This window comes from Hippichthys cyanospilos, chromosome 11 (genome assembly GCF_059441005.1).
Source record: "Hippichthys cyanospilos isolate Australia breed blue-spotted pipefish chromosome 11, RoL_Hcya_1.0, whole genome shotgun sequence".
NCBI lineage: Eukaryota > Metazoa > Chordata > Actinopteri > Syngnathiformes > Syngnathidae > Hippichthys > Hippichthys cyanospilos.
In genome coordinates this window covers 8,964,575-8,987,626 of record NC_142379.1, presented here as the reverse complement: position 1 = coordinate 8,987,626, position 23,052 = coordinate 8,964,575, and the positions used below count along the sequence as shown (strand labels likewise).

General features: G+C 36.3%; 1 protein-coding gene across 2 annotated transcripts in view; it reads right to left on the bottom strand.

Annotated features, from left to right (window-relative positions):
- Positions 1-19,734, bottom strand: part of bcas3 (BCAS3 microtubule associated cell migration factor) — a 121,259-nt gene extending 101,525 nt beyond the window's left edge. For both annotated transcript variants that reach the window (XM_088428348.1, XM_088428349.1), the window contains exons 1-13: positions 19,661-19,734; positions 18,595-18,673; positions 17,790-17,844; positions 17,433-17,508; positions 17,106-17,212; positions 12,386-12,467; positions 11,912-11,984; positions 8,181-8,288; positions 8,028-8,104; positions 7,874-7,950; positions 6,582-6,665; positions 3,028-3,198; positions 2,174-2,267 (exon numbers count right to left, since the gene is read on the bottom strand). In XM_088428348.1, coding sequence (XP_088284474.1) covers positions 2,174-2,267; positions 3,028-3,198; positions 6,582-6,665; positions 7,874-7,950; positions 8,028-8,104; positions 8,181-8,288; positions 11,912-11,984; positions 12,386-12,467; positions 17,106-17,212; positions 17,433-17,508; positions 17,790-17,844; positions 18,595-18,665 — 1,075 coding nt within the window. In that variant the 5' untranslated portion in view covers positions 18,666-18,673; positions 19,661-19,734. The remainder of the gene's footprint in view (positions 1-2,173; positions 2,268-3,027; positions 3,199-6,581; positions 6,666-7,873; positions 7,951-8,027; positions 8,105-8,180; positions 8,289-11,911; positions 11,985-12,385; positions 12,468-17,105; positions 17,213-17,432; positions 17,509-17,789; positions 17,845-18,594; positions 18,674-19,660) is intronic.
- Between the last annotated feature and the right edge of the window lie 3,318 nt (positions 19,735-23,052).

Below are 23,052 nucleotides of genomic sequence, written 5' to 3'. Positions count from 1 at the left end.
CGAGAACTGTCTCATTTTGTTCCAGTATGTAATGATGCTTTTATTGAGTATAATTATGACATGTAACATTTATTCCTTTTCAAATCTATGAGATTAAGGGTAATTTTGATCCAGGCAACGTCCAACATGTTACATGTTTTTTGAGATGAAAAAAACAAAATATAGCATACTCAACATTCCATAAAAAGCCATCAGAATATCGTGGCAGTTGATATAACTGTGAAGGAAGTACAACCTCTAAAATTAATTAAATGTGTTACGGGAAGCAGGCTAGCTTTCCTAAATTAATGTATTATTTAACCATGCAGTTAACATCATTTCTACCCCAAATCTACCTTAAAGCAACATGGTGTGTTATTTGACAATATTACGTCCAGACACATTGGGCACACGTTGACACACGCTGGTCTGAAGAACAAATTGTCCTAAAGAGCAAATTAACTTTTAACTGTTTAATTTGTACCTCAAAAATGGACTGAACTACTCACCCCATTGATGGCCGCACTGACAATCTAAAAACGCACACATTGTTTGACAAGAGGTCCTCGTAAAAACATGGGTGTATTTTGACCTTGGCATCATACCTAATAATTACGTCAAGGATCTTGAGGATGAATGAAGAAGAGATGTGATAAAACAAGCACACACAATGCAGCTGTTGAAGGGAGCATTTTGCCACTATACTTCGTCTGCGTCCCTTTAATTACACCACTAGGAATAGATCCACAGATCCACCGTATCACTGCAAAGCACCAGCTGCCAGACTCAGAAGTGGCTTCCAATGGTACTCTCTCTGTAGAGGCTCCAATACACACAAGCCACATGGGTTTCTGACATAATAGTTCCCAGCCAAAGTGTTGGGATTTCCAGGCACTGTTGACTCTTTGTCTGAAAATCAACCTTTATTTTCTCCCACTTCTTTACTAGTATGTTGAGCTTGTTAACTGACAGCACACCGTAATGTCCTTGGTCATACAGTTTAGTTGTTGGTGACAGTTTTGACTGTAAATGGCTTCCGCTTACATACTTGAACTCACTGTGGATGTTTTTCAGGATTCCTCTTGGTTTTGTGCCACATTTTGACCATTTTGGGGTCATTTTCTTCAACTGCATTCTTGCAGTATTTTAGTCAAGGGGTGGCGCACTCCTGGTAGTGTGATAACGAAGTGGTTCTTCCATGTTAAACTTGGACGCACTGTGATGTTTTGATGATATTTCATGAGTAAACTGACGCTGCCTGTTAGCTATTATGAGGTAAATAACTTTCTGTTCTTCTTTTCTTTTTCTTGACAAGCAGACTGGGCAGGTTTTAAGAATGACTGTCTGTTTAAAATTTGAATAACTAAAACAGAGACACTTTAGATTGTTTCTGGTGACAGGTTATATTCTTGGAAAATCGAGCCTAAGTGTTTTTTGAGAAGATCTTTTTTTGTGAATCTCTCTGCGCTTCAATTGTATGTCATGAAAACTCGCTAACAACTAAATCAGTAAATGTTTTGAAGCACATAAATGGCACCAGTCACTAGGTGGTGCACCAGGACATGCAATGGAGCTGTACATCAAGACCGTCTTTGCATATATATTTTTTTTTTGTTCTTGAGGTATGCCTTTTCCATTTTGCAATAGTTGAACATTACTTTTTTTTTTTGGTCAATCTTTTTTTAATTGGAAATGATCTCAATCACGTGATGCCCCCCTGCTTTTTTGTGGAAATCTTTCTCCCTTACCACCACTGCAACGGCAGTCATCTGCAAGAAAGGTTTTTGTTGGAGGAGCTTGAAGGAGGATATTTTTAATCGACCTATTTTTAGTCGACTTACCCAACTTGGTTCACTTTTTTCCTTGCCCTATACTTGTTTTTGTTTGAAAGCAATATGGCTGCTGCACATGAACAGTTTCAGAGTCAATTGGTAGTGTAGTGTATGTTCCAGTTTTGGTACTGCACAACCTCTAAAACAAATACCTGTGAACAACATGATGTCGCAACAGTGCTAAGTCTCTACCTTGCGTAAATAGCTGGGTTTCACTATACATGTTAATTCAGTGAGTAGGCAGCTATAAGAGTCCCAAAAACAATCAAACGCCACTCTACTATAGTTTGAAACGCCAATATGACATGCCGCTTGATTTCATCAGAAACTACAGTAAATGTATTATTGTAGGTGCATCTTACCACTGGGATTGAATTGCATGCATGATATGGGTTTGTCATGAGCAGGAAAATGAGCCACCAATCCCTCTCCTTCAGAGTCCTCACTCACCAAGACCTGCCACAAGCAGACACAAACAGTACAGTATTTGAAAAAAGAAAGCACAACATTCAGGCACACGCAAGTCCAATATATGTCCTACTAACTGCCATTTGCAATCTCTAAGGATTTTTTTCATGAATACAGAGGATATTTCTCTACAACTTTGTTTAGATGCTAGGTTGTTGTAATGAAAATAAATTATACCTTTAATGTGTCCTACCTCACTTTAAGATAAAAATGATGTTTTCCATTTCAGTTTTAATTTATTTATGTAATTAAATACTAGGTTAACTGCATAAAGAAATAAAACCACATATATTTACAAAAAATAGAGGTTTAATCATTGGGAAAAAATCATTGAGATAAACCTCATATACGAATGATCTGGGACAAACTGTGATGAGTAGATAATACATTGAATTAGGAAGATAGTCTTTATGAACAAAATTAAAACGCGTGAAATAGAGTAAAGTCAATGGCGTAAATCTAAGGTTTATGATTGCGACATTCAAAAGCGGATCCAGGGAATTTGGTAAATCTAGACTTTGTCTAGCGTTTTTGAGACCTTCGGTTTTAGTTTAAAAAAAAAAACTCGAGGCACATACAGCATATAGGACAAACCATAGACATTCACCACCGGTTTGCAAGAACCCTGACTATGTGTAGACTTTGCCTTACACATTCCAAATAATAAAGATTCCAGGCAGTATTGGTAAAAACAGGGATTGAACCAGGCCTTTCTTAATCACCACAAGCAAATGAAAAATGGACTCACCTGTCCTTCACCAACACTAGCAGTGTCAATGACTGTGACCACACCGGCGTTATGGAGGCTACGGCGAGTCAAATTGTGAGGGGAACCTTCTTCATCTGAAGCATTTGCTGGCAGAGAACCAGTCAGCTGGGTCACAACCTTTCCAACCATGGTGAGACCTGTCTTAAGAGTCTTAAGGAGGACACAAACAACAGTGATACATTTACATTGAATCATAAATTTAGTTTCTATGTTTAATAACGTTTTCAGTTGGAAAAAAAAAATAGTTCTCTTTGAACTCACACTTTTTTTCTGAAATTCACAGCTCCTGCATTGGAAGTCTTTGGAAGCAGAGAGATGTGCAGGGTTTGTGACTAAGTGTGTGCGCACATTATATGTTCATATATTCACTTAGTGTGTAAAGTGTGTGCCTGTGTTCCTTTGGGTCTGTTTCAGGCCCAGGCAGGGTGTCTGGCTCAAACACACCTCTGTGGCCCGATTAAAGGATAGTGCTACTTAAACGGGATCTATCTTTCATAGTACACTGTTTGCCTAATGGAGTCCAACGCGTGAGACTGTGTGTATGCAAGCACCAAAAGAGGCTCTGGAGAGACTAATCAGGCATTTAGGCGGCCCCGTCAATACAACATGGCGCCGAGCATTTTTTCTTTAGGTCTGTGGATCATCTCTTGTCTCTCATCATCAATACACCAGACACACTAAGTATCTTTTTGTCTTTCTGCGTGTGTATACTACACTTACATTTGCATGTGTCTGTGTGTGCGTGTAAAGAAGGACCATCAATTATTAACTGAGCCATTCTGTCCATGATTGATCAGCACTAATGTGTTTTCTAATCACTGCAGCTGTGGACTTTTAAGACGTTATCCAACAAAGCCATTGATCAACCCGGTTGAGGCAAACCTTGTCAACTAGCTGAAAAAAAATCACGTGAATATTGTGTAAGTTGCAAACTCATGCCAATATCTAAAAATATCACCACCCTACGGGAAATATTTAATGTACTGCGTATAAAAATGATTAATAACTAACAGGTTATGGGGTTATCTATTCTATCATTGTTTTTGCAAAAGCTCTTTAATAAGGACATTATAATTTAATATCCCCACCCCCCTTCTATTTTGTACAGTCAGTGTGTCGCTCCACAACCTGGGGACTCCTTGCCCTCTTCATTATATAGTATGGTAATGCATTGCATGACTATGTCTCATCTCAACTATATTTATAGAGCACTTTAAAACAACCACAGCTATGTACAAAGTGATGTACATGGAGCAAAAATTAGTCATAGTACAACAAAGACAGTTCAAACAAATTAATGACATGAAAACTGTTTACCGCCACAAAACGCTAGGATAATACAGTCTCATGCTGAGTCAAAAACCAAAGAAAACATGTGTTTCAAGATGACTTTAAAAAATGGGTGGGCGGACGGTGAGTTTGATGAGCCTGAATTTTGTGTCATTTGCAACTTAGTGAAATTTACAAAAAAAACAAAAAACAAACTTTTGCGTGATTAGGGTGAGTGGAATTACTCCATGAAATGACTTGTTCCTTCTCAAGCCATTTTTTTGTTTGTTTGTTATTCATATGAGTACCAGGACATAGTATTTGGTACGCACACTTTCTTTCATTAAAAACAGTCTTCCTCAACGTCTTCTCAGTGACGCTCCCACATTTGCAGTGCACCATCTGTGTGCACACAACCAGCCTGTGTCCTCGAAAATTTTCATAAGATTTGTTCGAAACCCAGATTAATTAGTCAAAGGAAGTCAGAGGTAAATTCTACATCAACTGTAAAGTGACAATGTCAACGATCTCCTTCACTCCTTCGCGAGAATGATACGCAGCCCAGCCAGTCCAAGCCACTTCAGTAAACCAACAAATATCCTCAAAATAGGAAGAAATGTGACTAGCATGCTTAACTTCATGAAAGGCAATGAGAAAAGTATTACATAGCACTTACGTTGCCACTGAGCAAGACGCTATTGCTTCTCAATTAGCTTGCTTGTTAGCCATAAGTTGCATTGCATTCACATTCTATTTTCATACTTGTCAAATAAAGGATGACTGAAAATTTTCTGATAAGGACAGATTAAATGATGATTTGCCTCAATCCTGATGTCACGATGACAATTGAATGCAAATGGTCGGTGACAAGGTAAAATTATTATTTCTTTTATTTCAATGGACTATTAAAATGAGCTAAACTAAAATGAGGATAAAATAACAATCCCATGTAGCACATTTACAGGAAACCCATCTAAATGCAAACATGCATTTAAAGCTTAAAAAAATGATCCGACCAACTAATATTTTCCTCGCCATAGAAGAGGAGTTGCTTGCCTCGTTTTGAGCAAGCTACAGTTTAAAATATACATGAGCTGGGACATAGAGAGGGAAGACATATTTTAGTAGGAGGGAATCTCTGGTGGATCCAGGGGCTGGAGAGGGGTGGCAGCTGCCACCAATTGCCTTGCCACCCTGACGTTCCACAATGAGGCTGTCAATAATAAATGACTATAATGAAAATTTAATTGTTTGCGATATTGTGAGGTTATTGTACAAACATTTTAATAACCGCTTTAAAATTTGCCTAGACACAGATCCCCCCCTTTTAAAGAATAAAATGGAGACTTCCTGCCATACGACCACGAGTTGGGTAGGCGTACATGTAGTGTCATTACACCTTGCTTTCCATTTTCTCCACTGCTGAGGAACAGTCAAGTCAATTGCATTTTAACTGTCGCCTACCATCCCAGTCCCACAACGAACAGTCAAGTACGCCATAAATAATTTATAATATGTGGTTGCTCTATGTTACAAATGTTCAAATGGTTTATCAAGTTTGTCAACTTATGCAAAATAGCTTACAGTGGCGGCATCTTTAACTTTATCTTAGATCAAGGCTGTGTTTGCTTACAGACTTGTGGTACTTAAACGAGATTGTAAAAACACTATGTCATATGTTACTTGTCAAATGCAGGAAAAAAAAACATTAAATATGGACATTTATTAAAAAAAACAGTGCATTGCCCCAGCACCATGGAGCTTGCCAGACAGAGAAGTACTATGTCATTTCTCTCAGCTTTATTGTCACTGGAAAGATTGTGAGATGTAAAACTTTAAACACATTTCTCTTGACACTGACTTAAGCAATTTCCATCACATTTCTTTTGAAATCCTTTTTATAATGGAATAACAGGGTGCTACAACCCTTTAATTGGAGGGTCATCAAGAGTTCCCTCACATTGGGAAAGTTAAGTGCAGGTTAGGTATATGTATGAGCAAATATGTTTATATACACTATATGTACAGTGTATGTTTGTAATGATATGTGTGCATTTGTTTCTGAAACATGTATTTCAAAGAGATTTGTATGCGTTTATCTCCACATTTTCCTCTTAAATCACAAGTAATTATTTGGACATACTGAGTATAGAATAACTTTTTGTGTTTTCAAAGAGTGTCCAATAAAATGTGAAGTAAACAAAAAGAGGGATGGAAATAGTCCTGTGCATGGAAAAGGTAAGAAGGGCATTTTTTTTGCATACCTTAGCAGCATTGATGACTGTCGCTGTATAAGATTGTGCATTATCATCACAAGCTCCTCCTCGAGACTGGTGACATCTAATTAACTGCAAAACCAAAGAAATCAAAATAAACAGTGGCTTAAAGGGTCACATGTTGGGCTGAACATTGGCGCATGTAATAGCTCTATACAAATAAATGATGTTCGCACGCAAAACAAAAATATTTGATATTTATTTAATTTTGGTAATTAAAAAAAATCTAATACAACACACCCCGTACATGGGTTTTTGTTTTACCCAGATAAAAACATTTTAAATCGATTCAGACTCACAGTACATGAGAATCACGGTTCTTATATGAATCAATTTTTTGGCACACCCCAATGAAAAGATGATCACGATTATCATTGTAAAGTTTCCCTCCCCAATGATAAGCAGCGCACATTTTTATAGGTAGTCCAATGTTAATGTTAATGTTAAGTCGAGGAAAAATAATCAAAACCAAAGTTTTATACCATTAAAATGCAAAATCCAAATTTATTTTCTTTATGTAGTCAAATGCATTTAAAATATAATATTTATTTCAGTTGTTGAGATGTTAAACTCCTTCAGGTTTTAAAATGTTCAACTCTCAGATGTTATCCTTACCAGGGAATGGAATTAATTCTCCACTATTCATTTAACACTTTCTGAAAGTTACCGGTCAATATCCTTTTCGTAAGATACTGGTTGCTATGGACCTTTCAAAGATGAATGTGCCAAAACTTTAAACGTGTTTTTCTCAAAACTCGAGATTTCAACTTAGAAACATTAAACATGCTGTGACTTCATCCATTTTAAGCTACCACCATGTGTTATGTATCATTCTAAAGGGAATTTTTGTCACATTAGAATATATCAATATCTCAAATTTTAAATTTTACTGACATAAGCTTGGTTTTGTCAAAACAAATCACATGTATTTATAATCTCACAAAACCTGACACTGGAACAGAAGTGACTTTCTAGATCCACTGAGATAAAGTGCACTGATAGTGTGTTAATTCTTTCCAAATCTATCTCAAATGTGTCCGACATACATCAATGTCCTCTTCGTCATTTAAATTCAATTTCATGGAGTCCCTGTGTATTGCTGTTAAAAAATATATTTTGCCAAAACATACATGGGGTGTCTGATTTGACATTTAATTTTGGTAATTAAAAAAATCTAATACAACACACTCTGTACATGTGTTTTTGTGTCAATATGTTATACTTAGTAGTTGGTGTTACTGCAGTATCATTTGTGGCCATGTGTGCGATGGTCACATTACCTTGTTTTCAGCATAAGCTAGCCAGCGACTTCCAAGGGCTATTGGATTGAGATATGGCCCAGGGCAAGGATAGCAACCTGAAAGAGCCACAGTCAATTTGATTCGTATTATTTACAGGTTGAAGATTACAAAATTACACAGTAAAGTTCCTTACTTGTAACAAAAAACTTCTTGGTTAAGGTGCAGCTGTCAAATGCAGCAATCTTCTCTTGTAGGCTTACGACAAGAATACTGTAAAAGAGCATTTATTAAGAAAGTGTATTGTAAGTTCAAAACATTAAATGAAAATTCAACTGATGCGACATACTGCTCATTACAGTGAAGATCATAAATTTGTGTCTTGAATTGAATTGATTTGACGAGTTCTCCAGTTCTGAGTGAATACAGGTCAGCACAACAGTAAGGGGGGCTTGTTCTGAAAATACAGGAGATAAGCAGTTGGTTTGACTATGAATAGCAAACAGTTACTAAGGGTTTTACACAGTTTATTGTTTTTGTTATTGTTACCGATACCGGTACCTTGCAAGCACGTTTGGACTGGCAATTGGGAAATGTACAAATCTACAAAATCATTTTTTAAACATATTTTAAAAAAGCACATATGTGAACATTGTGATATTAAAACCTTAAATGTGGAAGAAGAAGAAAAACAACCTTGTAACTGTATATAAATTCCGATGTATTTATCTGACAAGGCTAAAGCAGCCAAAAATAGCAGCTGGAGCTTGGACCCTATTAAATTTGACAAAAAATACTATATACCTCACAGTGCTCACTGCTCAGGAATTAAATAAGTCCATCAGTACAAAGTGGACATATCATTAAAATATTTTGAATCAAACACTGTTAAAAGTGCGATCAGAAACTAAAAGGCACAGTATCAAGAAAAATGACAAAACTGATTTCAATATAAATGTACTTTTAGGCATCACTGTTATTTTTATTATCATTATATTTCCAGTAATATAATATACCCAAATCAAAGCTCTTCCCTGAAAAGGGGCCAGCTCTATTGATTTGTGGAGCCAATAAAAACCTGCCAATGAAGACTCAAAATGGCACAGGATTCAGTTGTTTTTGAGTGTGCAACATGTTAACAAATGACTCACTTCTAATGGAGTCAATGATGGGGTCACATGTAATAAGATCCTCCAATCTTATAGACACAGTGGCACAGGTTGAAAGCATAGCTAAATCACAATTACTAGTGTGGACCCTGACAGAATGTCAGTTGCTGCACATGTTGAAGTGATAATGATTGCCATAAACCAGCTCAATATTAGTCCTCATAAGATGGCCCTATTAGATCAATGTGTCAATTACAATTACTCAAACTGTCCCATTAGTATAAAAAAGAACCAAAAAGTGCAATTCGAACATTATACGGTATGTCTCATCAACAGCCATATGACAGTTTAATAATTAGATGTATACCTCACAGAAAAGAAAATAAATTAAGACTCTGATGAAAAATCTATGAGTGGAAGAGATGATGTCAACAAGAGTGAATTTACACTTGTTCCATCTCACTACCACAGGAAAAAAACATCCAAAAAATAAAATAAAATGAAATAAAATAAAATAAAATAAAATAAAATAAAATAAAATAAACAACCACACATGCTCCATCAAAATATCTAGCTAGATCGGTACACAATTTCATTTCACATTTAAAGCTTGAAGTGTATTCCAAATAGATTTCTGTGGAATGCATGTCTCAGGAAAACTCTACAATCTGTTACTTGGAAGCTCCTTCAGAATTCAATTGGTCACACATGTGGTAGAGTTTTTTTTTTTTTTTTTTTTTACTTGCTGGATAATTATGTTTGTCTGCTACCCTGAACTTTTTAATCATGTACTGTCAAAATCCTGAGATTAAAGGTCAAGTTGACCGTTATCGTGTGGGAGTGGGCATATAAGATTTTTTTAACACGGGTCATGGAACATCATATTTAGACACGCACATTATTTTAAAGCCATCATAGACTGACAAACAAAAGCTAAGGTTATGGACATAATTATTAATTACTTATTAATAATTAATGAGGTAGCACGTCACAAATGAGAATACAATTGAAAACAAGTCTTCCACATCCTCACGTTTTTTTATTTTATATTTTTATAATATATATATATATATATATATATATATATATATATATATATATATATATATATATATATATATATATATATAAATATATATATATATAAATATATATATATATATATATATATATATATATATATATATATATATATATATATATATATATATATATGTGTGTGTGTGTGTGTGTGTGTGTGTGTGTGTGTGTGTGTATATGGAAAGCTGTGGAATCGAGTGGATCCTTACTTGATTCCGATTTAAAACAAAGTAAGCATCTTTGTTTAAATTTAACACATAACTTTTCACTGACTGAAGAAATAAATTCACAAAAGTACAAGACTCCGGCACCCACTTTTTTTCCCTTTTGCTTGTGTGGTTTTCCTTTAATTTGCAAATGTTGTAATCCAACCCATCTCGCTTCACCAACTTCTATACCAGTGCTGCTCTCATGGCCAGGACTTCAATCTGTTTTCGATTTAAATGTCAAGACTGCATCCCTTTTCGTGGTTAACAAAAGCTGTGATTTCAAAATGATTATATGCTAAAAATTGCTTGAGGACCTTCGTAAGTTTACGACCATGCTCGATGGAAAAAACAGATCACACCCGGAAGCCTTTTCATTTTTTGTCTCTGACCATGGTGTTATTCGGCAAGCACATCAAAAAGGGAGGAGCCAAATGACTGTCTTTCAGCCAGAGGTCAGGGTTTTTACTTTTCAACACAGAAAATGTTTTCAGCATTAGTACTGACAAACCATCAAAACACAGCTTGTTCCCGTGTTAGGAAGGAAATAGGAAAAAATAACATACACTGTAAGTCTTCTGAAGGGAGTCTTGATCAAAGGCCAGCAACGAGGCTGTATTTTATCTCCGGAGGGTGGAATAGGGGTGTGGAGGCAGGGTATTTGGTTTTATCTTCTCTTCTTTCACTCAACCTGACTATGAACAATCCCTGTTCCAACATTGACAAAGCCTGGCACCAAGTAATCTTTTGGCCTCATGTGGACTTGTTTCCTTCACCAGAAATTTGAGTTCGCAACAAAAGTGAAAAACAAGTACTCAGACTGATCTGAGGTTGAAACAATTTTAACTGTGTCTCTGGCATCAGGCAGAGTCCCCGTTTGTCCTAAATAACCACTTTTCAGAAGACACAGACAGTGGAAATCTTGTTCAACCATCACAATGAAATGAGGCTGTATTCAATGATGCCATTAGTTTTTTAAACTTCAAGAAGAGTGTGTTGCAAGCATGACCATTGGACCAACGTTTCATACAATCTCTCGCCATATTATCATTTATGTTGTAAGACTATAATGCTAGTGTTGAGCCAGAATAACATTGAACTCCAAGATAACATTGAACTCCAAGATAGTCACTTATGAAGAGATGGATGGATGGATGGATGGATGGATGGATGGATGGATGGATGGATGGATGGATGGATGGATAGATAGATAGATAGAGAGAGAGAGAGAGAGAGAGAGAGAGAGAGGGGGATGGATGGATGGATGGATGGATGGATGGATGGATGGATGGATAGATAGATAGATAGATAGATAGATAGATAGATAGATAGATAGATAGATAGATAGATAGATAGATAGATAGACAGATAGATAGACAGATAGATAGATAGATAGATAGATAGATAGATAGATAGATAGATAGATAGATAGATAGATAGATAGATAGATAGATAGATAGATAGATAGATAGATAGATAGATAGATAGATAGATAGATAGATAGATAGATAGATAGATAGATAGATAGATAGATAGATAGACACATTGCCTGTCCTCAAGCTCATTTGGGTCTTCTCCGGGCATTCCGGTCGACCCCCCCCCCGCCCCCTGTGTGTATTAGACACTATAAACTGCCCTTTAGTGTGATAACATAGGATGCAAAAGATAATACACAGTTTACTCACCCTGATGACCCTGAGCTCTTGCACACGCCAAGCAGAGGTCTCTTGTCAGAAAAGGTGTCAACCCTCAGTGGACCTGAAAAAGAAGATGAATTGAAATTTGTTTGCCGCAGAAGTTGATTTGCATCAAAAGTATATGTCAAGAGACTCAAGAAAATCAGATGCAAGCCAATGCACAATGGATGATGTCACAATATGAGACGTCGTGTCATTGCTGCACTATACTGTTTCACATTTGATTGTTTTACATTTATAATAATTAGTACACACTATTAAGTATTTCTACTGTATGTATTGCATCATTTGCCAAATAGTTTTTTTCTAAGGATTATTTGGTGATTCTAAGGCCATTAATAGCTAGTCGCAGAGCTATTACATATTATTATTCTTTCTCTTTTTTATACAAAATTATATTATTCACAATGATTAAGAGTGAAATGTGTCAATCCTTAGGAAAGTTAGAATAAAGATACTTACTAATGTGTGGAGCTGGTAAAATGTGAGCAGTTTTGACTGGGCCATGACGCACTGAGAACAGCTCCTGCGCCTCACCTGCCATCTGAAAAATACATTTATACTAAACAAATATGTAGCTTTATATATTGCAATGCATACAACATCCCATAAGTACATATGAAGTGATGTCCAGTACACCCCGCACCACACCTTTTTCTTTAGCTTTTTGTCATGTTAAAGTTCAAATATCTTACCAACAAAAACGACCCCAAATTGAGTGGAATTAGCCAAGCCACTCAAATTGAAATGTATACACTTCCTTCCTACTTTGGTGACTCACTCCCGCCTCCTGGGATCGTGTTTGGTTGCAATGGTGGGATCCCCCCCTATTCAGCCCATTGCAAATTAACATTTATGTTACCAATCTCAGTGAGAACCCAAAAAAGCATATCAAGGAAGATTTCCCCCCCTCCCATCCCAATTTGAATCTGAGTGGTGCTTTGTTATTGGATTTATTGGACACATGTTCAATTACAAAGGTATCCATACATGCAATTTGCATAAAGACACTCATAGTTTGATGGTTAATGTGGTCATGTCATTAGACGAGCAGCCACATGTCTTGGACACTCAGGGAAAGAGAGTGGGCTTCCTGTCAACCCATTGGCACCTGGTAGTGTATATGCTCAGATGGTGGTAGGATGCCAATGCAGACCCAAACGTACTGTGTGGAACGGCCGGGGATGTCTGGCATGGTCAGAAAGAGCATCAACACCATGCTCTGATTTAACCACAGTGGGACGAAAACAAAAGCTTGTCTGGAGTTTGAATAATTCAAAATGATCTTAATAGAAACAAAATTAAATAAAACAGAATACATTTAGTGGCCACCAAAGAGGTTGACTAGCCATTACAATTGGTCTTTATTCGTGTGCAATTCTGGGATATTAACTCAATGGTCAGCATGGCTCTTTCTTGTGTCTGATAATATAATCGCGCATTGTTATAAGTGCTTAAAGCTCCACTTTGGTCATTTTTAATGCACTAAATTACGGAAAAAGCGGCATTATCACTTTATCACAGCTTTAATCTGTTTAAGTTTATAAACCTATTTGAGAGAATGATCACTCTTTTAAAGTCTGGCGGTGGTGGATTAACACTGGACAAGCAGGTTATATGAGCACTAATAGGAGGAAAAATAGAATGTTTTCAGCAGGGTATGATTCCTTTGATGCAAATGGACATGTGAAAAAGAATGATGGAATTTTCAGGATTAAAATGAGAAATGAGAAGGCCTGGGGTTAATACTCTAGGTTATTGTGCACTTTCCAGCTGCTCATATGTGCGAGACATGACTGTCAGTCACTGCCACCAACTTCAACACATTACATTAGAGCTTGGCGTATGTAATATTCTAAATTGATTTTCAGTGTTGCTTTCTTACAGCCATTTGTTGAATTCATCTCATTTGCTGGTTGGATATTGTTTTGCGTCATCTGTTTTAGCCCATTGACATAATGCTACAAATTGTGATGAGAGAAGGTTTTAAAATGCTAATTGTGTTGACATTTTTAATTAACAAATACAGTTTCTCTTTGTTTTGTGTTAGTTTTTGGCTGTTGTGTTCAGAAAATAAAAACACACACATATATATATATATATATATATATATATATATATATATATATATATATATATATATATATATATATATATATATATATATATATATATATATATATATATATATATATATATATATATCAAAATTTAGACTTTTAAAAGCGGTAAGAAACAGTAATTTAGCAATGATGGCTGACTGGCAGACTGACCTATACCCTCCCCACTCAAATTTGCTGGCCATACCACCGGCCAGTTTAGTAGCATTAATTATGTATGTGATTTTAAATACACAGAACGCCAGGCAAGCTGCGCTTTGATCTTCCCAAGCAACCCACATCTTCCTCGGCCACTATTGCACACTCTCACAACAACATATTTTTGTCAGTATGTGTGCATGACTGCTGCTCAAAGATGAATACTACCAGTATGTAAATAATAAGTCAAAAAGACATAACCTTCACCTCTTATGCATTATGCGTGTCACTTTCAATACGCCAAAGAAAAGGGTTATTATTATGTATTATTATTGTTGTTATTCAGCTGTCACCTGAACCTTTGTCAGAGCAGTCACACTTCCTCATGCATCTTGTCTAAATAGAGTTGAGTGGGTCGGGCAAACATATACAGTATTCATTGCAGAATAAAACATAACTCTTGTGAAACTCCAAATGTTAACTGTACTGTTATTAGCCTGTGCACATTTAATCATTAGTAAGATTAAATATAACACATTAAACCAAATGATATCATTAGGCATTTCAGTAAGTCATTCTGATAGTTTACTTATGATGATTGACGCACTGGCAAACTTAACTAACGGGCCCACCTCTGCATATATTAACACCTACATGGGCAATTTTATATCAACACCTATACGGCCAATAGTGTGCCTCTCATTGAGTTGTGGCTGTTGACAGTTCTCTAGTGGCTGTTGACAGTTCTCTAGTGTGAAACAAGCGTAATCTACTATCACCTTTGACAGCAGCTATACAACAAGTCCGAATCCTCATCTCTGAGTGCACAAAAGTGTGAACAAGTGAATGTCTGTCCTCCGCTGGCCCATTAAATAAGGTGTTAGCTCAGCAACTGCCATAAATACTTCACAAACCACTTAGAGCTAGAGACCAGAGCACCTTTGGAGCAGGCTAAAAACAGGCAATTTTTATCTTAACTAAAATTGTAAGAATCTTGACCCAGATCATGTTTTCACTTGGGTGAGTAAAGAGTAGCCAGCAGAGAAGTAGTCCTTTGCTTTACCAGCAGAATCAATGAAAATATCCTGTCAAAAAATTTACACTATCATATTACTGGAGAACACTTTTGGTTATAACATCCAGTCCTACTTGAACATTTAAAATAGTAATTTTTCAAGAGACATTCTAAATGACATATTGGTTCAACTATTAACTTGGTATCATCAAAGAGCGCAGGCCATTTTCAACACTTCGGATTGGTCAATAATTTGAGGAAAAATAACACCCGCACATGTAGACTAACAGTATAGATTTTTGAAAATATATGACATTTACTAAATTGTGACTTATGACCTTTCGGCCGAGAAACGCTTACTGGTCATCCGGCAGAGCTCCAGTGCCATTTCCACAAGGGGTTGCTTCCATTTTAGACACTTAAGATGCTTTCATGTGTGTAGCAAGATATTGAAAAACTTGTACCGATCCGTGGTTTCAAGTACCAGCTGCTTTTCTGTTGTCTGCTTGGAGTCAGAGCATCATTAATGCCATGCCAGGAAGACCAAATGGCTTAATAAACTTATTAAGAGGGATAGTGACAGCAAAAGAGTGAAAATGGAGACGTTTGGATAAGTTAGAGATCACAATTCACACCGCAAACGTCTCTCCATCATGGACAATAATTCGTTCAGGTTTACTACAGGAAAAATCTTTTAGACCATTCACTATTAAATCAGATAAGAGCATTACACTAAATTGCTACACTTTGTTGAAATGGCAAATGCGATGGTAGGTTATGTGACAATTTTTAATACATTTACGTTTTATTTCAATTTTTGATACGTTTACATTTTACTTCTATAATGTCTTTCATTCTTCTCAAAATTCAACATGCAATGAAACTATTATGCAAACATATCGCTGGTGTCAGGCCAGAAACTTAAAACTCAAACGTTAATTCTTTTAAAAAAAAAAAAAAAAAAAAAAAAATATATATATATATATATATATATATATATATATATATATATATATATATATATATATATATATATATATATATATATATATATATATATATATATATAAAACAATACTTGTGGGTGTTATTTTTTTGTTTGTTTATGTATTTATTTCTTTATTTTACAAAGTACTGACCAATTAAAAATGTCAAAAATGGAATGCAGTTTTTGGCATCTCCTAAAAAGTGAGTAATGACCCAAAAATATGCAACAGATATTTGATACACTACTGTATGTATTAGCTGTATTATGATTCTTTAATATTTCATTGCATATAACTGTCAACATGTTGTGTTACTGTTCCTGGAACATAATTAGATTACATTGATTAATCATCATAAACCAACACACAAACTCTTAATCTTTTGTTGCTGTTTTTTTCTTGTTAAAATCAGATTTCTATTTACAGTATTTTAATCCCTCCTCAAACCCGCTCTTTTTTTATCCACAGTCCCATGTCTGTCATGTAGCTGTTCGATTGCTTGATAAGGGGCTTACATTGCCATCTACTGGGTAAACATCGCCATTGCAGAATTATATTGGACTTTTGGAATTATATTGGAACAATGAAATAAAATTGGGATGTACTAAATTTGTTTTTACAAAAGTTTCGGATATATTAAATACCAGGACAGTCAACTGTCTCTCGCTGTGTGTAAAGATGTGTGTTTTTGGTCTTCCACATCCAGGAGGACAAAACCTATCAATTGAGTTTGACTTTTGAACCGCCTTTCTAGAAGACAAAATGTTTATGTAAAATCAAGAAATCAACTGTCAAATTTGTGCAGGCAAAAAATAAAATAAAATAAACATGCATGCAATGTTGAATTTGAATTTAATAATTCATGTTCTATGCTTTCCATTTTTCAGTTTCCCAATCCAACCAACATACAGATTGCTACTTACGGATACGCTCCAAATCTGCATACCATCAGCATAACCAATCATGAGACAGAGAGGAGGATCAGTAGTGCCACTGTGCATCTCCATAAATTCTATGTTGCGGGCAGAGTCTGCATAAACAGAATGGTTAAAGTTTAAGTACAGAACTAATTACGTTTTACAGTCAACAAACTACAACGCAAATCAGGTAAGCACAGCAGAACATGTTCCACAATATAAAATGATGGTGTTACAGGAAAAATGTTGTTAATTATTATCACGTGAACTCAACTGGATTCTAAACAATGACAAAAGCAGAAATTGGTTCACACGCTGAAATTGTTTACTTACCATTGATGTCAGTCTTCTCAAATCGAACCCAAATGATTTTCTCCTTTTCATCAGGTTGCAGACCTCCAGAGTAAGCCTACAGTAGAAAAAAAAAATGTTTGACAGAACACAATGTGACATGTATGTGAATAACTTAGATTAAATCATTTTTGAAAAAAAAAAAAAAAAAAAAAATATATATATATATATATATATATATATATATATATATATATATATATATATATATATATATATATATATATATATATATTGATAGATTCAGGAAAAATGCATCTTCCTATGTTTTGCATATCTCAATTTAGAGGTCGCATATTCCAATAAATTCAGATTGAGAGAAGCCAGGGGAGTATTTACCTGAGGGACGACATCTTGCAAAAAGGTCACCACACTTTCCATGTAAGACTGCTCCCTGTGCCAATGAAACATCATTGTCATTGAAAGCAACAGACGGTTGAAGGTTTCAAAATACTGTACCTATTAAAGGAAACAACAGACTTGATAAAAGTTGTAGTTGATAATAGTTGCCATGTTTAACTTTTTGGAATAAAAACATGGAAGTGTGGCAGAGCCTCCTTGTGCACTTCCCTACATATAAAGGGTAAAAAAAAAATGGTTTGGATGACTTTACGTTACTTTCCATATTTTATATTTCATTTTACTTGGTCCTAGCTTTAAATTGATTTACATGAGGAACATGTTTCGGTTTCGAAAAATGTACGTCAAACTGAGTGCTGTGACATCCATGTCTGATTTCATAAACTTTGGAACTGCTTTGTTAATGGTATCTTGAGAGGTATTTTATTCAGAAACTCCAGCTGATACACTAGATCGCATCATATCATCTGTATTATTCCTGCCTAATCTGCTGGAATATTGTGTCACTGACAACAATGTGCATTTGTATAAAACTAAATAGAATAAAGTGTTCGTTTTTTCCCCCTTTTTTTTTAAATCTGTTTATGGGCTCAGGCATGGTTACACCGTCTGGTGAACTGTAATTCTGAAGTGGCATCTGGTGGGAGGAAAACATATTATGGCTACCAGTCATTGTCATGTCTGGCAATGCTACATTGGCAAATACATTAATACAGACTAAACAAGTACAAGATAGAGCATTTTAAATAAACAAAATTCCAGTGCTTGTAAAATATGTCCTTACGTTGCTGCTTGTGCTCGTACTAAAGCCCCTCCAGCACAGCGACTCAGTCTGCGAGGAGAATCTGAAGCCATTGTATGCACTATTTAAAGAAAGAGAGAAACAATCGTTAGCTTAACAGTATTTAAACCAGTAACATGACAATAAATGTAGATGTCATTGACTGTTTGTGAGGACAGATCACAGGTGCTTGCCCAATTGCCCCATTCTGCCATGGCATTAGATGGAAATGCAATTGGTGTCCTAAGGAAATGCTATGGAGAAATGTAAAATAAATAAAACACTTTTCTAACTGCGTGTAGATACAATTTAAGAAAAATGTAAACTATACAAACTTCTAATATGGATTGACCTGGGTATCGCTATTTTGCACAAAATGAACAATCAACATATATGTGTTAATTATGACACACGTTCAATTACTGGTAACGTATAAACATGACAAAGATGAACGTCCTGATAACTTCATTAACTCTTTTAATACAGAAGAGGTAGTGAAAGTTTGATTTTTGATTTCAGATCTTTCAGAACTTCTATAGTGATCCTTTTAGAAATACACCTACAATAGTGTTGATTTAGTTGCTGTTATCAATACCCTCTCGAACAACTGTAGTCATGTTTCTTCAGATCTGTCAATAATATAAAACTGTTCTACTATGTGCCTGGAAACTTGAGACCTACAAAACAAACGCGATTATTCAATGTATTATCACCATGACCAGTGGGCTTATGCAATACGCATATAAACAACAATGGGTCTTGAAGCTAAACATGTAGCCACGAGCTGCCCATCTACAGCAAAAGGGAAAGAATAAAAATAAAATAAAATAGCAAGCTTTATATTGGACTGAATTTACAAATACAAAGTTTATAACGAGTTAAGATGACACATAATGTCTAAGGTATATTGTCCAATTCATCTCAAATTCAAATCTGACTGCATTCTGGAAACACAATTCTATCTACACAAACGCATTTTGTATATTTCTGGAAAAAATCCCTTATAAGGAACCTGGAAAACAGCAACAACGGTGTATTACGCACTGTCTGTGATTATCAATTGTACTACCGTAATAGATGCGTAGATAGATGCGACAGCTTCGGAGGATGTACCTTTAGGTTGCAGAGTTCATAAAAAAAAATCCAAATAAACACAGATTGGAAATGCGGAAGCGTGTTACTCATTTCAGAGCCAATCGAATCACCCAACTACATGTTTAAACCAATGGGAGTGGACAAAAGGCGGGACAAATAAAACATTTCACCAATTAGCAACAAGTAAGGACCGAAAGCTACTGGTCAGTAAGAAACATAGACAAAAACAATAGCTACCAGAATATATACAGACGTGTTTGTTAACGTAAACGCCATATTGTATGTGGCAAACAAATATTCCATTTTGGAGATGTGCTAAATGACAACGTAGTAGAAGGCATTTGGAACGAACATTAATCTTACATTTTTATTTGATTAGACGCTTTGGACAATTATCTTGTCCTGTTGTAGGGTTTCGTGTGTCCAAATGACCACAAGGGCGAAGTTGCCCACTGCTTTGGTGGGGTAACCTTTTGCAAACAGGTCGTGAAAGACCAAGCCAGGGCCTTTGTTGGCAAGAAAAATATCTGAACTGTACCTCACTTGGATATGGTCCGACATGGGTTGTGCACTTGCAATATTTATTTGAGTATGAAGAGAACAATGTACTACCGAGCCGCCCCCCAATAATTGAATGGTATTGCGGTAGTGTACATATTGTAAAGTACCGCAATGCCATTCAATTATTTTCAGGCGGACTATATGTTTTTTCATGCCCATTCACAGCAAGACAGTCGCAGCAAGGGTCGCAGGCTTGCTGGTGCCTATCCCAGCTGGCTTCGTGCACGTACTGTAGAAAATCGCAGTATTTTGCTGGATCACTGCCGCCAGTTAAGTATTGCAGATGTGTATTTACAGAATTAAGTTTTACTGATGTAACTAATTTACTATTTACTAATCCTTCTGCGGAAAGCATGGAATTCAGACGTCATTTCAAATGGATGCTTTTGTCCACATGATGGCAGTGTAACACCAGCTCTGAAAATGCTACGTTGACACCCCCTCCCCCCTCTCCCTGCCCCCTTATAGTTTCCTGCTGCCCCTCATTACACAAATGTTACAGCAGGCAATTTGAATGAAGGGAAACAAAATCCTTCGTTTAAAATAAACAGCCTTTCACAGTTAATTTAATGGACTGCTTTTAAAGCGAATTTAAGTAATTCCGCCATGACTGCAAACAAGAATGGCATTACCAGGAAAATCAGCTACCTCAGAGGGAGAGTGAAATATTTTATCTGCTTCCATCACGGACAACCCTTTGGGCTAAACAGTGTTCAAAAACAAACAAAAAAATAGGATGAAAACACTTTTGTCAGTCTGGCCGCATGTAGTTATCAAAGAATATTTCTCATTTTTGATACATTTAGCATTTTGTGTTCTTCTAAACAGAGGTCCATTCCTTTATGTACTTATCCCTCACTTTGAAACGCTCAGCTCTTATTAGATTGAGTGAACGTGTGTCCTGCCTGTTTCATTCATTGTCTGCTTGTGAAACAGAGACAGTGTCTGTCAGAGGTGTTGCTGTCGTGCTACCTCCAGCTGGGTGTGGACTGCCCTCCCACAGGCTAGTGGAGGTTACCTCATGCTGACCTGTTTAATTGTCTACCTACCTTCCTCAGTCAAGACGGGCCAATGTGTGTGCTCACATTGTTCTTACAATCTACACTTTTAAGCAAAACTCTTCAAAATTAAATGATTTGTCTTATCTTCAATATATATGTATCATTTTCAGCTGATAGGAATCAGATATTTTTTCATGTGCTACAAATTCACAAATAGACATTTTCTTAACCGATTGTTCTCATGCAGGTTTGCTGATATCCATCCCGGATGTCTTTGGGTACACATTAAAAAGGTTGCCAGCCAATCTCGGTGCATACAGGTGCAATTTGAAGTGTCCAATATAGATGTAGGCTGGAGTTGCAATAGAACTCAACCCACAACTTTCAAGTGTAGCTTTTGCTTTTTTTTTCTTTCAGGCCAACCTGTGGAGAGAACAGTTTAACAATAATTTGGGCAGGCACTGAAGACTGATGACCGACAGACCAGCAAAAAAATTTAAAAAGTCCAATTCTGGCAATAAAAAAAAAAGAAACAAAAAACTCTACAGGCAGCATATATTTTAATCGGCCCAGACTTTTCACACCTTCTGATATCCCGCGAAAAATGTAGATCTATGATTCATCGTAATAAGTCATTGTTTGTGTATTTTCATGAAATCCCTTGTCATTTAATGTACCTGAAAAAAGTTCTCACTGGAAAGCAACACTTTGCAAAAATGATCTGTCAGCCACATTATGTTTGCTCTGCTAATTCTGACAATAGCCTCATCTGTTTTCTAACTACAATTGTGTTCAATGTGACTGAAAAATCGGAAACAAAAAAAAAAAAACGCTGCAAAAAAAAAAAATGTGCCAAGATTAAGTGAAGGCTTTTCATTTCACGCTGGGCATGATTTCCCAAGCACATCTGTAAAGTGAGAGAGAGGAATGTCATTGTGCTACTGGATGTGGATCATGGATGCTCAGCCACCCCTGGGCAACACGGGCAATCCGGATGAACTGCAGGTTGGGGGAAGTAGTTGAGGAAGCCTGACATACAGTATTTCTTTTGAGGGAATCTGTTGCCGTGTGCCTGGATGTGTGGAAACCCTGGATGTGTGGGGGCTATCAGAGAAAGGTGTGTGACTTAGGGGTGGTACTATTTTCTGTAGTGGTTGAGATGTGTGTACGTCTGAGCATGTGTGTGTGCGTGCATGTGTGTCTTTAGCAGCCCCCAGGCTGGCCCCATAGTAATTACACACTCCAGTGGCTGGACTGGGAGGAAAATTGAAGACCTGCATAGGAGGCCCCAGCTGCCTCACTCTCCTTCTCCATCAGCCTGTTTCTGATTGAGCTTCAGCACACATTCAGTTGATATTCCCTGCACCCCTCCCCTACCGCACATGCACACACATTTTATTACAACTGTGCCTGCACATATTACTGTATTGCCTCTGTTTTTCTCTGTCTTGCATAGACCTCATCAAACACACACATCAGTTCTCAAAAGGAATGATCATAATTGCACATGCACGCAAAATTGTTGCTACTCTTCCGTCAAATTTGAGCTTACACCACCAACCACTTTATGTGGTCCATGAAAATAAAAAATCTTCTTCTCATTTTTTGCTAAGTGGATTTGTTTCATTATTTTGGCAAAGGTAATCTGTCCAAAATGTGTACATTCTTCCACTATTTTAATAATGGATCATGGTCATGCCATTTGATGACGCAGAAAAGGGATGGAAGGTAAACATTTACTATTAAAAATAAAAAGGAAACAAATAGATTTTTTTTTATTCCAGTAGCTTTACTTACACTGAAA